We start from the raw sequence: 18777 nt of genomic DNA, 5'->3' as shown, positions 1-18777 counted from the left end.
ACCCAAGCAGACAGTGTGGAAATGTGCTTCAAACTGTAATTGTTCCTGAAGCCACTCAACACAACCTCCTGAGAGTGTTGTCATGTTGAGGAATAGCAGTGGCCAAGGACTCCTGGAGTTCCTTTCACCACATTTACCTTCTCCATGCACCAGTACAGGATCACTATCATTGTATTGGCAGTTTTTCAAGAGAAGCTAGAGTCCATATTGCAGAGAGCATTATACAACTACATTAAATATGGCCACACAATTAAAGGTCTCTTCTGAGGATTGTGGCAGACTCTACCTTGAATATAGAAAATAGTTGGTATTTGGGTCGGAGCCAGAAGAAATAAATTAGGCCTTTCTCCCTTTTCTGTTGGATAAAAGTTGATGAAAGCAATGCCTCATAAAATTAACTTTCACAAGATGATTTCTTCGGCTCCGTAAACACATCAAACTCATTCATTTACAGTGGCTATCCACTTTGGAGGAAGGCTTCTGCTTCCTTGCTAGGTCAGACATCCTCTGGGTATGAGAGGTCGCCCTCAGTATGAATATTGCTCCTTTGCTCATCCATTCATAGCATGTACTGTGCCTCCATCTCACCTGGCAGATACCGCTGCCGGAAGTGCCTCCATTTTGACATCTGCCAAGTGTGCTTCGTATCTGGTCTTCACAGCAAGTCCCATCAGACATCACATCCTGTCACGGAACACCGTCTTCAGGTAAATCTAACATAACACATGAAAGCATTCATTAAACTAAATCCTTACAGGATATATTCTTGGAATACACACACACACACACACACACACACACACACACACACGCAAAACCTTCCAGAGCCAGGAGTGTGGCCTAGTGGTAGAGTGCATGCCTAGCACGCACGGAGTCCTAGGTTCGATTCCTCTATATCACATATATAGAAAAAGGCAGAAATGGTTCTGTGGCTCAAGAGGAAGAGCTCTAGCCTTGAAAAGGCCCAAGGACATCGCCCAGGCCCTGAGTTAAGTCCCCAAGACTGTGGCAAAAACAAAACAAACAAGAAAAACAGCCTTCCAATCCTGCTTCTGGGTACTTTACAATCTTTAAGATAAGCATTAGTGTATGTGTGTGCCCTGGGGTTTGAACTCAGGGCCTGGGCACTCTCCCTGATCTTCTTTTGCTCAAGGCCAGCACTCTACCACTTCTGGCCACAGCACCACTTCTGGCTTTTTCTGTGCATGTGATCCTGAGGAATTGAACCCAGGGCTTCATACATGCTAGGCAAGCACTCTACCACTAAGCCATATTCCCAGTCCTGTGCCTTCATTACATCATAGATTTTAATAAAAGCTTTTGAAATGAGAAATAGGTAAATCGAATCCCAATCTAGTCATTGAGCTCATACCAGGTGATTAGAAAATATGTCAAGTCAGAGAAAGAAATCATTAGAAATTTGTCTGAATGGTAAAGGAGACTCTGATTTGATACTTACAAAATGTTGTATAGATTCTAGTTTCTACTGCATTTTGGAGAAAAGTTCTTTAATTCTTACATGACTTTACCTGAATTTAAAAGTGCAAGTATTTTGTTTTTCTTTCGGAAACAAAGAGAAAATGAAATTAGAAGAACCGATATTTTATAGCTATCTTTTATCTTTGAATAGTCATTTTAAAGAGAATACACTGCAAATGAACCTAGTACTTTCTAAGAAGAAAAGGAAATAAAATAGTACACTTGGAGCAGAAAGCATTCTAATCTTTCCCAGAAAACAAAATCTTGTTATCACTAATTTTCTATGAAGTTGTTTCTTATACTTGGCATTCTCCTCAAATGCCACACCGTAAAGAATGATTGATTTCTTTTACCCAAAACAGTTTTCCTTCATTCCCTACTTAATATAAATGGTCTACAAGGGGCAAGTGCCTGGAACTTGCCAAATAATTTCTAGTGAGCTTTGCCTTGCAGAATTACATGAACTCTGTTGAGCAGGCTCTGGAGCCTAGATCTAAAGACTAGTTAATGGTGTTACAGTGCCACTGTGTGGCCACTTCTTAAATTACATGTTGAAGTTCTTTTTTTTTTTTTTAAATTGTCGGATAATGTACAGTGGGGTTACAGTTACCTTTGTCAGGTAGTAGGTGATTACTTCTCACACATTTATGCCCCTTCTCAAGTTTTTGTCCCCATTTCCCTCACCCCACCACCTTCTAATCACCTTGTTTACCTCCTTCCCTTTCCTATTTCAAATAAACAAATAAATGTATATACAATATACCTGGTAACAAAGTCAGATACAGTAACAATATGAGATTAACCAAAGGGCAACAGAAGAGAGGAGAAATAACGTAGTACATTAAGAACAGCAATCACATAAGATAAAGCTCTTGTTTCCAGATCCTAGAGATCCTTTCATTTCTTTGTTTCTTTCTGGTAGTTCTTAAGGTGAGGTGACTATAGGTGGTCCTCAAATTCTATTACATTGTATACAGCATTATATTTATGAGTTTTATAGGGATAAAACCAGTCATTAACAAATGCTTAAAGGAATATACAACCCCAGATGTTAGCCACTGTAGAGTTACTTCCCTTCCATTCCCCCTCCTAGCTTGACAACTTTCAATTACTAGGCTACTCTAAGGAAGAGAAGTTATTCTGACACTGTGAGGCACAATTCAGGAGACTAAAGCCATGTGTAGGTTATACAGACAGAAAGTGAAGACATTTTCAAAGTAGAGAACATTTTCCTAAAGGCATAAAAAGAAAAACAATTCCCAAAACCTATAGTGGATGGTTTACCAAAGCAGTGAGAGTGGACCACACATAGATGACATGCTTTTGAATTGGCCATTTCAGCAGATGTCCCCAAAGGAGAACACAAAACTCCTCCTCAAGACCCTCAGAAACAATCTTTTCCCGGGTCACAGCTGGAGAAAAGAAGCGACAAGAAGACAATGGTGGCTGGACCCAGTGATGCCTAAGGATGTGTCAAACCATGCACAAGCCAGGTGAGTGTGTGAGCGTCAGTTCTGCAGAAGAGCAGCCCAGAAAAGCAGCTCTGGGCTCCACGGCCAGCACAGAGTAGGGCAACAAGTTTTCTTTTTTTTTTAAAGAAATTCAACCAATGACATAATGTTTAATATAATCTTTCTGTCTTGCCCATATCTGAGCCTAGATTTACTAAGTGCAACTTAAAGAGTGCATAGCTACCTTTACATTATATGTCATTATGTGCATGTTCCTTAGTTGTACAAAGCCAGCATGTTAGTTTGAAGTACGATGCATCTTCATCATCGTCACCCCTTCCATCATTATCATCCAACGTTCCCAGCCCTACCATCTTCTCACTTTACCTAGCTCTGTTTTTGCATATGTTCACTGATGATTTTGTCTGCATTTTCCAACCCTTCCTGTATCCATTTGTGTACCGCTTGCCCCACCCTGCCCCACAACTCAACACAGGCTCCCTGTGTTAAGGTTAAACTTTGTAAGTTACTTCTTTTCTTAAAGAAGTAACTTCATTTTGTTCAACTTGCTAAGTTACTTCTTTAATGGATTTACACCACTAGAATCCTCCCTTGTGCGTATCATACTTTAGTTACTCTGTTTGTGTATATATGCACATGACCCTTTTTATCTTTGTATATATATTTTTAAGTTAGGCCTAACTTCCATATATGAGAGAAAAAAAAATGTGTCCTTTGTCTCTCTGAGCCTAATTTACTTTTTTTCAAGTTGCTCTAGTTCCCTGAAAGTGACAAAATACCATTCTACCTGTGGATGGATAAAATTCTATTATACATATATGAATATAATATATATGATAGAACATCATGTATGAATTATTATATGCATCCATTCAATGGCATCTTTTGGATAAAGGACAGCAGCTTTTCTAAAGAAACCCGTGATAGAGTGAAGGATGTTTGAGGTACCCTTTCCCTTTAGAAATGGCTTGAGGTTTTTAGTTGTTTGGTGTTTGTTTGTTTTGTCAATCATAGGACTTGAACTCTGGGCCTGGGCATTGTCCCTGAGCTCTTCAGCTCAAGGCTACTTTTCTATCCCTGGAGCCACAGGCCCACTTCCCATTTTCTAGTGGTTAATCGGAGACGAGTCTCCCTTTCTTCAGTGCCTGGGCCGGCTTGGAACTGCGATCCTCTGATCTCAGCCTCCTGGGTAGCTAGGATTATAAGTGTGAGCCGCCATGCCCAGCTATGACCTCTAGTTTTAACTAAGTAGTAACTAAGTTACTATTCTGTAACTATTTGGAGTTATACAAAGGAAGGTGAGAAAGATACAAAACATTAGACTATTTTTACCTCTGTTCTCACTTCCTAGTTTTTTCTGGCTTGCTTTTGAAAAACCAAAGCCAATACTTTATTCTTCAAAGAAAAATGGAAAAAAGGCATCAGTATCAAGCTATGCACAGATGACAAGGCAGATGCTATTCACATTGTACTGTTGCCAAAGCAGAATTACGCTATCTTGGTGCATTCACCTTCTTTTATGTAGTACATAGAAACTCTTTCCATGTCATTTGCTTCTAAATTATTTTTAGTAACTTGATTCTCATCCTTGAAAGGAAATGTCACAGTTCATAAGCAAACTCAACCCTGAGCACGTTGGTTATTTCCAAACTTCTCCCATACTTCTGCAGTCAAAATTTCTGGACATGTACCCTTTCTACATATTTTTATTTTCTTAAAATAAACTCACTGGGTCTTCCTCTAAATTTGGTCAGATGAATGAATGGTCATTGTTCTACACAAACCTTCTGATGGCTTCCCCAGTATCAACGAAATCCAAAGTCTTCCTAATAGCTGAAAGGCAGAGAAAGGAGATTGGTTGCACTCTAGGGAGACATGAGAACACAGTACCTCCATACACCTTTATCCAGCTTCCCGAGGAGAGATTTTTGCCTTCAGGTTACAAGAGGAGAATCAAGGGAAGGGAATGAGAAAGGCATACAGAGTTAAGGCTGTCCCAAGTTGTGGATATGGCTTGGTTTTACCATTCTCTCTCTCAGTCTTGTTAGAGAACTGGAGTGAGGGTTTCTTCCACTTAAGACACTTATCATGGAATCTTATCTTTCCTGGAATCCAAGATACAGAGAGGGGACTGAAACAGAATAGCTCAGATCAAAGGACACAGACAACTTGGGAAACTTTTAGTACATTTATGGGGCTCAGGAAAAGCCTCTTGTAGATTCTCTGATATTCTGAACTGTAATGTAAGAAGGGAGGAATTGGTCATTGTTTCCAGTTGTATTGCTAGAATCTCTACCAGTGTCCCAATACAGCAAATATTCATTTACTGTGTGTTGGATGGATGAACAGATGAAGTCAGAACACAAGCTCATTTGAGATAAAGCATGAAAGAAAGACAGAAGAAATAAAGGAACCTAAAGGTGGAAGAAGTTCATAGTTTCCTTGAGCCTGGCTTTGGGAAAATCATTTCACCTTTCAGCAACTCCCTGTTTTCACAGGACAAATTGCATTTCTACTCTCAGAATAGTCATTGTGGAGATAAGACAAAAAGGATGGACTTGCTAGAGTCACACAACACTGCAGGGTATTTAAATTTCAATGTGTTATAGCTTATCCATTCCAACAAGATTATTTTTCCAAGATAATAACCCCAAATATGTTTCAAGTTAACCTGTATCTCAGTGGGTTCAGAGATTCTGATTAGTGTAGTGGCTAATTTAGGGAAAAATGAACATAGACTCCTACTATTTTACATTGTAATAATAGGAAGATATCTCTTCCTTGATAAATTTATTTGCATAGATCAATAAATTGGCATATTCAAACTGACCATTTTCAAAGATATTAGTGGTAATTGCCAAGTGGTCATATTGAACTTATTCAGTGATTTAGTAAATAATCTGCATGGTAAAAAAGCTGCCTCAGTTTTGATAAGGATTTAATTTACATGTAATTGTTCACACTGAGAAGAATAATGCTTTCAATTATAAGAACATAATTGAAAGCTAGGTGCCAAAAATCATCACCTTTATTAAATATTTTGAAAAGTTATTACAAATATGGTAGAAGATAAAATTAAAATGTTTTAAAACAACAGATAAAATTACTTCCATCTGCAGCTAATATAATTGCGAAGCCTCAAGAAATACCAAATAACTGCAGCAGAAACTATTAGAATTAATAGGCTTTGAGTGACGGTTATCATAAAATAAATACACGCAGATTTATAGCTTTTCAGTCTCCTTGCAATAACCAGCTGGCATTTTTATATCTAAAAAAACTCATCTATAATAAATGTAAAATGGTTTAAAAAAGAAGCAGGGGAAAATTTAATTAGAAATCCCATATAAAGATAATAATACTTCATTAAGTGCAGAAACTAAGAGCTGAACAAAAAGCAAAACCTGCCAAATAGCTGAGGGGGAGACACTTATAAAAGTATGTTCATCCCTCAAATTCTCCCTCATTATTCACAGATTCAATATTGGCAATTTGCATCCTTGTAAGGTTTTCTTTGTAACCCCCAACTGGTATTAGAGATCTGCACAAAAGCAGACATTTCACAGTGCAACAAGTCCCTCTGCAGCTGAGGCCAACGGGACCCGTTCCGCCTGCTTGCTCTCACTCTCCTGTGGACGACTGTCCCGCACACCATCCATCTTGGGCCTCTAAGTGCTTATTCTTTTTTTTATTCTAGGTGGTTTCACTGTTTCACAAAACCCTCCTGTGTGGTGCCCAAGGCTTTTCCAGTGCTTCTTAGCACAAGAAAACATTCATCTTATTCAATCATGGTGTTAGATTAGTTTTATTCAAACATGTGATGCAGTTCTGTGAAGTCAGTGACAATGACTCCATAGCACATTTGAAATAAAGTATATTTAAATAACAACAAAAAATGCACATCAAGCAAGGTTATATTATGCATTGGTGGATAGAAATGGGGTGAACTCAAGGTCTCCAGGAACCTAACACTATCTCTCCTAGGAGTTGTGTTTTTTAGTAGATTGGTGGTTTCAAATTCAGTGTTCCAGGTAACTTTGCAGGACATGATTGATGTGGATAAGAAGTGATTATATGGAAAGTTAATGCCTATCATAAAATTGCAATGCTTTTAAAATAGGATTAAAGAATTATGAAGATAGGTTGGAAGAAGGGCTGGGGGTATGGCTCAGATGGTAGAATCCTTGGTTAGTAAACCAAAATCCACGAGCTTAATATCCAGTAGAGAGGGAAAGGTGGGGGAGACAGTGCACAGATGAGAAGAGGTGAGGAAGCAGGGAAGACACTAATGCGCTTAGTAGACTAACCTAAGGACTTAGATTTTGTCTCCGGAGAAACTTTTGAAGGCTGAGTAGAGTATGTAACTGAAGTTCAGAAACTGTCAGTCTTGCTCTATTGAAAATAGTCTCAAAGGGACAAGTCATACAATATTTTCCTACATTTTTAATGCTTCTATTCACATTTTTTAAATTTAAATCTCTAATCTGTTTAGAATTTATACTAACTTCACTTTCCTTCATGAAGTTGGTCAATTGTACCTTTTGTCTACCTAATTAAAATTTCCATTTGATCACATCTCCAGCTCCCTTATGTACTTGAATTCATTCATGAAATGTGTATTTTATGTATGTCCATTCTTGTATTTGTACAAAACAACATGGTGATGGTGCTTGTAGACCAAGTAGGACAAAGTTGCCACCACTTGAGCCTCAATACCACTGCTGATTTTCTGGTGGTTAATTGGAGATAAGGGTCTCATGGACTTTTAAGTGCCTGGGCTGGCTTTGAACAAAGATCCTCAGATCTCAACCTCCTGAATAACTGGATTACAGGAGTGAGTCACCACACCTAGCTTGTTGTTTTCTTCTTTAATGCAGTAACCTAAAATGGTGAGATGCTTTAAAAATAATTTTGAATAAGGGGATAAAATAAATGGAGTTGTATAAAGTCAAATACAACTGACCTTCAACTGGTCTGTGTTCTTTCAGCTGTGACATGATAAACACACATCTGTTCTTAGAAAGTCTAGACTGACCAGGACAAAGTGACCCGGGAGGCTTTCGGCCATCATTTCCAAATTTCTTTGCATCTAGATTGTCATGAAGAGGAGTAAATGGAACTTTTGTCCTATTATTGGCTAATTGCCTCTCTGTCAACTCAATAGCCTAGTTGGAAAAAAGCTCAGAGGATAAAAATGGGCTACATCATTGCTATTTGGAAAAATATTGCTTCAACATCTAATTTAATTTTTTAAAGAATTTCCTTTAACATTTCATTAACAGTTGCTCCAACTTCTAATAAAACTCTAACAGGCTCTCCATCCAGTACAACAGCTTCCAAGTACCAGAGTACGGAAGGGCAAGTGGGTCAGTGAAAGCAGTAGACTCTGAGGCGTGCGTAAGTCTCCGTCAGAGAAAACCCCGGGCTCCACAAGCAGACAACAGCAACCGGAGTCCCCAGGTGAGTCCGGAGCAAAAGGAATCATCACGGGTGCCCAAGGCATGTGCGTATTTTGTAAGCATGGAGCCAAGTGTTACAAGCCATTATAAAATACATTCAAGATGTGAAGGTGACCAATGGCAAAGTCTAGAAACCTATTTTAAGTAATATTTTAATCTCCAATCTGAACATTTACCAATTTCTTAGAGAAAATTGAGAAACCAAAAGTGCAACAAACTCTGTTACTAACATTTCCATGTATAATAATCATCATCAATAATTCTAGAACACATGGTAACATTTATTGACTACATAGTTACATTTCAGTGTAAATTATATTGTGGGCTTTTCCATTGTCATTAAAATTCGGAATGGTTAATTACATGGATATAATATTGCTCATCTAATTTCTCGTTGTTGGAAACTTTTTGTTATTTGCAATTTTTGCTTTAATTTACTTTAATTATTATTCAGCTCTTTATACGTTATTTTCGGTACACACTTATTTTTTCCCTTGATTGTATTTCTAAAATAGAATCACCAAAAAAAAAGTGGGAACATTCTTTTTTTTTTTTTTTTTTTTTGCCAGTCCTGGGCTTGAGCTCAGGACCTGAGCACTGTCCTTGGATTTTCTCAAGGCTAGAACTCTACCCCTTGAGCCTCAGCACCACTTCTGGCTTTTTTCTATGTATGTGGTACCAAGGAATCGAACCCGGGTCTTCATGCATGCTAGGCAAGCACTTTAACCACTAGGCCAAACTCCCGGCCAAGGAACATTCTTAAGACTCTCTAGACTCACTGAAAACTCAAGCCCTACTAAGTATGAGTACCACATATTGAATTTTGTCAATCATATAAGTAAATTAAATATAATTTTGTTTGCTTTGATTTTTATTGCTTTGGTTAATAGTAAAAGGAACCCATACTCAGAAATAGTTTGGAAGCAAGTTAAAATGTTCTTTTCTGACCTTTGTCCCTCCCCCGGTTTTTGCCAGTCCTGGCCTTGAGCTCAGGGCCTGAGCACTGTCTTTGGACTTTCTCAAGGCTAGAGCTCTACCACTTGAGTCTCAGCTCCACTTCTGGTTTTTTCTATGTATGTGGTACCAAGGAATTGAACCCAGGTCTTTGTGCATGCTAGGCAAGCACTCTACCACTAGGCCAAACTCCTGGCCAACTTATTGTGTTTTAAGTTTGACGGAAGAAAATCCTTTTTTCCCTAGTGATCTATCTCCTAGTCAATTTGTAAGAACCTTTCCCCTTGCTCACAAGGACACTTTCACAGTTTTCTTGCTTTTAATTTTGAGAAATTGAAAATAGCTTAGTCTTCCTTCATGATGAATAACCATAGCTCTACCCTATGGATATACATCATTGCAGGGTGATGAAATGCTTCCTAATTATAGGTATGCTGGCTGATAGTACTGATGTGAAAATGTACAGACTCTTAATGAGGTAAAGGTCACCGATTCTAAAAGCATAAATATGCACATGGAAGTTGTTTGGATATTCAGTATTTAAGAGAAGAAACGGGAAGGTGCTGGTCACTCAGAGCGGCTGCAAAGGACACAGGCCAGCAAGAAATTGTGCTTTGTCTGAACCTAGTTCAGTTGCTTCTTGTTGTGGTTCCTTCCTCATGTGCACAGCTGAGCATCAGCTAGTTTTGAAGTACACTGTATTCTTTGGAAAACATCAGGATCATGTTCTCATGATGAATTATTGGCTATGGGGGTCTCATTTCTATTCCTTGCTTTCCTAGGACATCGTCAGCATTAAGAAGGGACTGTGGAGGACTGGGGAACCCATTCCTGCTCTCCAAAGGGAGACAAGGTAGGAATGAATACCATGTGTCCCCAATAGCAGAAATGAACCAGCAGCTTTCTCTCTGCGTTAACAGAAAAGTTCCTACAAAGTTTTTTTGTTGTTCTTTGTGCTAGTCATGGAGCTTGAACTCAGGGCCTGAGCCCTGTCCTTGGACACTTTTTGCTCAAGGCTAACGCTCTGCCCCTTCCAATTTTTTCTATGTATGTAGTACTGAGGAATCAAACCCAGGGCTTTGTGCATGCAAGGCGAGCACTCTACCACTAGGCTACACTCCCAGCCCTCCACAAAGCTTTGATTTTGCTCCTTTTATTTATCCGAATCACGGGTTTCTTTTCCAGGCTCCTTCAAAAGCAGTTAAAGCGGTACAAAGACAAGTTGCGAGTCATGTACTCCTTGCAGGAAGAAAGAAGCTGCCGATTTGAAACCAAGATTCATGAACTCAGAACCAACCAAGACAGTCTAAGGACCACGCTTCAGCAGATGGAGCAGGAGCTTCAGGTACAAATGTGGGTGAGGCAGGCCACGCAGACCACCTGGAAACCTGGCTTAGGGGTCCTCCAGCCAAGGTTGAGCTTCATCTCCCACTTTAACACATCGCTTCCCTTACCCTCCCCTCATAATCTGACTTCCATCCTCCAGAATACACAGCTTCCCCTTCCAGAAGGAAGCACCATTGAAAGACAACAGGACTGAGACCATTCACAAACCACGGAGCTGGGCGAAGAAGTTTTGCACAGCACTGACTCTTAAACCTTTCAGTTTCAGAATCCTTTGTTCATTCTTTAAAAGTTTTGAGGACCCCCCCTCCAAAGGAATGTAAGTTTTAGTGGGTACTATATATATAATATATATATTATGTATATATATTGCTATTCACCACAATGAAAACTAAAACAGAAGAGACTTTAAAATATATTCTTTAGTTCATTGAAATAGAAAAATTAATAAACATTATGTATGTATTTTTTTCTGGAACTTGAACTCAAAGCCTGGGAGCTGTCCCTGAGCTTATGTGCTCAAGATTAGCACTTTACCACTTGAGCCACACCACCACTTCCGGCTTTTTCTGTGTATGTGGTACTGAGGACTCAAACTCAGGGCTGCCTGCATGTTAGGTTAGGCAAGCACTCTACCACCAGGCCACACTCCTGCCTTCCCTCCACCCTCATCCCTTTTTGGATCTAGTTATTTTTCAGATATCATCTTATGCTTTGTGTCTTGGGCTAATCTTGTACCTTGATCCTCCTCTACCAATACCAACCTGTTTCAAGGGACCACAGGTGTATCCCCATATCTAGCTTGATGGTTGAGAAAAGGGCCTTGTTAACTTTTGTGCCCCCAAGCCACAGTCGTCTGATCTTTACTTCCTGAGCAGCTAGGATTACAGGCCTGAGCTACCACACAGCACTTAGGATGCTTTTACTGCATACTCTACTAAAACATTAAAAAATAATATTCTCTTAAAAGAGAACTGCAAGTTGAGATCTGAAACTGTATGTCTCATTAAAATCCATTGTCTAGTACACCATCTGAATGGATCCACCCAGTATTCATTTTGTCATATTTATTAATCTTGTTGAAAGACACTGACTTACTGAGCTAAATGGAACATCCTAAAACTCACTCATTTTTTTGAAAAAAAAATTCACATTCATTAGCATTACTACTTATTTCTTCAGAAGTGTTTAAGAAATGGAAAGGTATCAAACATATGATCGTACATGCGAGTTTTCTAACCTTCTAATGTTTTCTTTAAACTTTAAATGTCGTAATAGACAATAAATATACTTCATTGCTTTCTTTGCAGGGATAGTCTCATTCTCAGGTTTTTGAGAAAATACTTGCCAAATGCCCAGCTCTGAAAAGTGCTTGAATTGCAGCATACATCTGAAATGCTTCATGCACACTTTCTGTTTCATCATACACAGTGTTAAAAAGGCATGGACTAATATTATTTGGGGGGCAGTACTGAGGTTTTGAACTCAACATATTATGCTTTGGGAGGCAGGCACTATTTCATTTGAACCACATCTACAGCCCTTTCTTTGCTTTTAGTGACCTTTCAAATAGGGTTCCACATTTATACTCAAGCTGCCTGGACTACGGTTTTCCTACTTATGTTCCCTTCATAACTGGAATGGCAGGTGTGCATCGAGCCCAGGCTGGTCTTACACTGTAATATTCCCAGTATTATTAGTAAGTTGTCTGTTTTTTAAAACTATTAGATGATTCCATAAAGTCATCTTATTAGTAATCATTTTTTTAAAAAAAAACTGGTATATAATGACAATGTCTCTTATTGCTCAGTACTGTGTGTGGATGGTGTCTGGATTCCTGTTCAAGTGCCAACAGCTGTTTTTGCTGTTGATTTTGTACCAGAATATAGTCAACTACATCCAAGGGTCATTCAGAGAGTATGTCACAGACTGCTAGAAGACCTGAAGAACTCCAAAGTCTGTGGACCACACTTTAACATGGAGCATATCTCGAGATTTTATTTACGCCTCTGGCTTCCTGTGCAGCCTGCCTCAGCATGTCCACCAGACAGATCACTACGAGTACGATTATTAACATTTTTAAAAATTTTATTGTAAGGGTGATGCACAGAGAAGTTACAGTTACATAAGTAAGGTAACAAGTACATTTCTTGTCTTATATTGTTACTCCCTCTGTCTGTTGTAATAATTTTTTTTGCCAGTCCTGGAGCTTGAACTCAGGACCTGAGCACTGTCCTTATGTTTTCTGAAGGCTAGAGCTCTACCACTTGAGCCTCAGCACCACTTCCGGCTTTTCTGTGTAAGTGGTACCAAGGAATCAGTCCCAGGGCATTGTGCATGCTAGGCAAGCACTCTACCACTAGGCCACATTCCCAGCCCTGTTATAATTTTTAACTACCAAGTCAACCTACATTTTCAGAAATTCCTGATGAAACTTTTAGAACCTAGGCTTTGGGAGACCTCAATTTTTCGTGATTATTCCTTGAACAGTTATATAGCCTGAATGATTCCAGTTCTAGGAGAGAGTTTAAGATTATTACTGAAGTAAAAGCATCAAGTAAAAATGACACATTTTGAGAAAGAAAAGAAATGTGTGGTATTCACAGCTCCTGAAAGGTTGGAATTTAATATATTCTTGAAAAAATAAAACAAATAGTTCTTCCTAAACAAGGTTGTTTTTTTTTTTGCTAGGCATTGTTACTTCCACTCCATCCCTCATCCTCCTGTCAAAACATCATGTGTGAAACCAGCAGTTCCACATCTAACTGGACTTGGAAGGGAGGAGAATCTTCCCAGATTAAGAAGGCCTCTGAAGGCAGTCCCAAATGGGAACCTCGTCCTAAGACTGCTGAGATAGACAAAAATCACAGAAGTCAAGCAAATGCAGAGTCTGAACTGCCAAATGCAGAACCTCCAGAGAAAACTGCACAAAGCACCAGGGCACAGAGCCATCCACAAAAGATGCCAGAAGAAACCCAGAGCTTTCTATCTGGTTGTCAGAAGGAAAGGCTGCAAATCTCTCCTGCTGAAATGGGCACTGCTGCTTTGGCACCTGAAGAAAGGAAAGCAATAGTTAGCACCCGAGAGAGAGATAATGAACAAGAGGGAGAGGAACTGCAAGAACTATTGTCAAAGCTCCTGGATGCCTTCCATCCAGAAACAACAGCAGGTAAGATCCTCATATTCAGAGAAGATAGTCCCGTAGCATCTCTGAACTTGACTCCTACCACTTACAGACTCACAGGTTTAGTGTGAGCATTAAAGATACTAAACCATGGAAAACTTCAGCAGAACACCTGGTGCCTGCTAAACATGACATACATATTTATTGTTTCATTGTTGAGATTATTGTTGTCAGTACTCTTAAATCATATATAATTGAGAAACCCGACATCATCATTTAGAAATAGGAATAATGATGATGCTGTAAAGGAGAAGAGACTGAGGTATTTGATATTGTAAGTAGCACATCATTATCATCTTCATAAGCCATGATTCACTGCTGATGTCAGAAGACCTTTTTTCATATATTTTTTATTGTAATTAATAGAAGGGTTACATTATATTCGCCAGATAGAAGATGCATTACTTTACATACATTGATACCCTTTCTCATGTCTTGGCAGAAGACCTTTTGAAACAATCATTTGCTATAGCAATTTCTTCTATTTTGAAACATTGTCCTATTTCTCTTTAATATATATATATGCACATGTGCATGTATATTCACACACGTTCATTTATGTTGTAGACTTTGATTTATCCAGAGATAGGACATAATAGAAAATTATACTTTTATGTTTCTACATTAGATGGAGCTGTCTCAAAATATTTAGGAGCTGGCATATTCGTTTTATAGCACTACCATAACAAAGCACACAGATTAGGTGACTTAAGCAGAAGGAAGGAATGAAGGAAGGAAGGAAAGAATGAAGGAGCTGCTTTTTACCATATAGAGGCTAAAAGTCCAAAACCAAGGTGTCAAGAGTGTCAAGGTCCTCTGAGACCTCTCTCTTTTGGGGGTTATTGCTTACCATCTTCCACTTGAGTTTTCATACAGTCTTATTCCTGTATGTTTATGTATTCTTCTATACACAGCTATATTAGAGTCCATTCTAGTGACCTCACTTTCATTTAATCATAATGTAGCAGCTTTGAGGAACTAAGTTTAAGACTTTATTATATAAATTTGAGGATGGACGGGACAAAATTCAGCCACGATAGTTGCAGACCTTTACTTCAGTCATATGCTAATATCAGTTTTATTCTGAATGGAGTCTAGTCTATCTATGAAGCTCTATATTAAATAGAGTTGGAATTATAGTCTTCTCATTAGAAGAAATAAATTCTCACAGATACTAGAAACATACTCAAACTATCTATGAGAAAGACAGGATGGGAATGCCTTGTGCCTGAGTTTTAAGATGACATGGAATTCCACTCATTTTATTTCCATCGAAATGTCTTTCAGGGGCTGGGAGTTTGACCTAGTGGTAGAACGCTTGCCTCGCATGCACGAAGACCTGGGTTCAATTCCATGGTACCACATGCATAGAAAAAAAAAGCCAGAAATGGTGCTGTGGCTCAACGACAGTGTTCAGGCCCTTAGCCCAAGCCCAGGACTGGCAAAAAATGAAAAAAGAAATATCCTTCCAGCCATGACAAGTCTCTAAAGCACAGTCAATATCCACTTGACCTTTTTAAGAAAAGTTCATATAAAAATTCACATAAAATTGGATTTTATAGGAAAGATTTTTAGTCTGAGACATCTTCATTTTGTTTTGGGTTTTTTTTTCTGACAAGCTGATGAAAATTGCTGATTTCTGAAATGTTGTACTGGGTCAGTCTCATGTATGTAGTGATTATAATGCACTTTTTCTTTTCTTTTCTTTATTTTTGGTCAGTCCTGGGCCTTGAACTCAGGGCTTGGGCACTGTCCCTGGGCTCTTGGGCTTTCTCAAGGCTAGAGCTCTACCACTCGAGCCACAGCACCATTTCTGGCTTTTTTCTATGTATGTGGTACTGAGGAATTGAACCCGGGTCTTCATGCGTGCTAGGCAAACACTCTATCCCCAGCCCCATTTTCTTTCTTTCTTTCTTTTTTTTTTTTAAGGAGCAATGTTTATTTTGGCTCTTGACTGCAGGGGTTCTAGCCCATGATTGGCTTGTCCCATTGTTGCAGGCCTGTGATGAGGCAGAGCCATGCAGCATGGGGACAGGAGTGCGTCATGGAGAAGTTGCAGCCAGGAAGTAGAGAGGAAGAGACAGGAAGCCAGGGACAAGACATGCCTTGAAATTCATGCTCCTCTGTGATCCTGTGACTTACTTCCTTCAACCAAGTTCTGCCTCTTAATAACCCATTTAGTTTGAATCCATTGGTAAAATTAGCCCCTACATAATCCAATTACTTTTGTAGCTTTTAATTTTAAAAAAATCGATTGGAGGGGTTTGAACTTAGGGCCTGGGCACTGTCCTTGAGTAAGTTTGCTCAAGGCTAGTGTACTTTGAGCTTCCCTTTGTTTTTGAGCTGTTAATTGGAGGTAAGAGTCTCAAGGGGACTTTTCTGCCCAGAATGGCTTCAAACTGAGATTCTCAGATCTCAACCTACTGAGTAGCTAGGATTACAGGTGTGAGCTTCCAGTGCCTAGCCCAATTATTTTTTAATGATTAGACCCATCCACTAGAGACCAATCCTTAAGTCCCTGAACCTTTTGGAGGAGAACAATTTATATCCAAAGATTTTATATCAAATTGCTATATTGAAGCCCACAATCAGCATAGACCTTCTTTATGCTAATATTTATAGACACATACTTCTCTCATGTCTAACCTCTGTTAGACATATATATATATATATATATCTGTTCTTCATCACAATAGTTTTGTGGTTTTGAGAGTGTCATATAAATAAAAGTGTATGTGTAGTCTATAATCTTTGGAGATTGGGTTCTTTCATTAGGAAAAATCCCAGCCCCATTTTTTTTTCTTTTAAGCATTCATCATAGACAAGGTCTACTACTCACTTATGGCACATTTGGAAGATAATACCTTAACCTTTAATACCTAATGTTAAAAATGGGTGAATATTTTAAGTTAGTTTATTGAGATAAAGTACATATAAATAAATATAACACATATAAATATATCTATATATGTACACACATGTATCATTGCGTTATTAAAAGGAAAATCCCCAATGAAAGTAAAAGGTATTTATTTCTAAATCCAGATGATATAACAATGCATAAATACATGATTGGTATTATCGAGTATTTAAAAAAATATAAAAAGTGTATGTCTCAAAATAGTCACCCCATTTTCATTTATTATCTCAACCAAACCTTTGAGATACTTCTTTAGGAAGTATTACCTATTGTGCAAATATGTTTATAATTCAACCGATGTTTATTTTTAAGATTTATAGTCTTCCTTTTTGCATTTGGCTTATTTTTTGAAGCCCTGAAATATGTGCATGAAGGTCTGTATGATTGGTGTTTCCATGATCTATCATTATTCATTCAAATAATTCTAATTGAGCCTGGATCCTTATTCAGACTTGTATGAAATGTTATCTTGTTTTCAAACTTCACTTAATCAGTGGCAACATGTGTTATAAAATATACTCCAGAATTTATGCATTATCTCTGAGATAGCCACACTGAGGTAGAGACAGAAAGTGAAACAAAGTAATGAAGATCTTTTTACTTTTTCTTACTTCCATGTTTGTTCTGGAGCACCAGACAGCAGAAGGAAGTTTCTGACTACTTTATTGTTCCAGCTTTCTTTGCATTTTTACTTTGGAGAATTACTGGGAAAATTAGAATCATCTAAAATTAGAAATTATCTAAAATTAGAAATATCTACTACTTCCAAACCACTGAGACTGTACATAAAGAAATTCCAACACTGTTAGAAATATCTGAATAAAAAACAAATAGAAATGTTGGAGCTGAAAAACTATATGCGATAGCTGAAGTCAACATAGACGGGTTCAGCAGAAAACAGCAGTGTTCTCCTAAGCTCAGTGAGCACTTGAACAATAGATTGTCTTTCAGGTAAGTCATCTATCTCTATTTCAGTCTATGTCTAATTTAGCTAGCTTATTCCTCTGTATCAAGTTTCCCTTCTTCTGATTAGATGAGTTATTGCTTTCCTATTTTTTTCTTTTTCTTTTTTCAGGCAAAGTCTCTTTAACTATCTCACCGGCCTGTATTTCCTGATCCTCCTGCCTTTGCTTCCAGAACATTGTCCTAACTGGTGCAAGCCACAATGTCCCCCTGCTTCCAATTTCTTTATTGCTGTGCTTTAAGTATTTTTTAATCATTCAAAGCTGGGAACACTATCTTTTGTTGTTGTTGTTGTTTTTGGTAGGTTGTGAAATTTCAACTCAAGGCCTGGGCTCTATCCCTGAGCCTCTTTGTGCTCAAAGCTCTACCACTTGAGTCACAGTGCCACTTCTGGTTTTTGAGTGGATGGTTGAAAATAAGAGTCTCAGGGGGCTTTTCTGCCCAAGCTAGCTTTAACTATGATCCTCAGATCTCAGCCTCTCGAGTAGACAGAATTACAGGCTTGAGCCACCAGCCCATGACAGAGAACACTATCTTAAAACAAATTTGCCCAAGCACAGAGGTTTTTAATCAGGCTCTTGAAAATGACTTATTCAAATGGGGACCAAGACATGAGAAAGGGTATCAATGTTTGTGAAGTAATGCACCTTCTATCTGGTGAATATAATGTAATTCTTCTATTAACTACAATAAAAATATATGAAAAAAAGAAAATAACTTATTCAAGGCCTCCACAGCACTAGAGCAGTGTTAGAGAGTGTATGGACGAAAAATGCATTCATCAAAAATAGTACACAAGGAGTCTATAGCTAAAAAATAGTACACAAAGAGTCTTAAAAGCTGTTTAACTAACATAACGATTCTTTCCATATTTTCCATATTTTCATTTCCTATGATCTGTTTTTCATCAACAACACAACTAACATAATACTACATGTTTCTAATAAATTAGAATTTGTAAGTGCAGTTTTTCTAACAACAAGCTCATCATCATGCTCTCTT

General features: G+C 38.3%; 1 protein-coding gene across 1 annotated transcript in view; it reads left to right on the top strand.

The window, feature by feature from the left end:
* The window catches only part of Dytn (dystrotelin), a 32688-nt gene that overhangs the window by 12932 nt on the left and 979 nt on the right, over positions 1-18777 (top strand). The window contains exons 7-12 of the mRNA XM_090355214.1: positions 596-707; positions 2821-2972; positions 8264-8411; positions 10147-10217; positions 10550-10709; positions 13400-13877. Of these exons, the coding sequence (XP_090211340.1) occupies positions 596-707; positions 2821-2972; positions 8264-8411; positions 10147-10217; positions 10550-10709; positions 13400-13877 (1121 nt within the window). The remainder of the gene's footprint in view (positions 1-595; positions 708-2820; positions 2973-8263; positions 8412-10146; positions 10218-10549; positions 10710-13399; positions 13878-18777) is intronic.

Source organism: Megascapheus bottae, chromosome 21 (genome assembly GCF_031878675.1).
Source record: "Megascapheus bottae isolate mThoBot1 chromosome 21, mThoBot2.hap1, whole genome shotgun sequence".
Lineage (NCBI taxonomy): Eukaryota > Metazoa > Chordata > Mammalia > Rodentia > Geomyidae > Megascapheus > Megascapheus bottae.
Note: the sequence above shows the minus strand (reverse complement) of the source record. Positions and strands in the feature narration are given on the sequence as shown.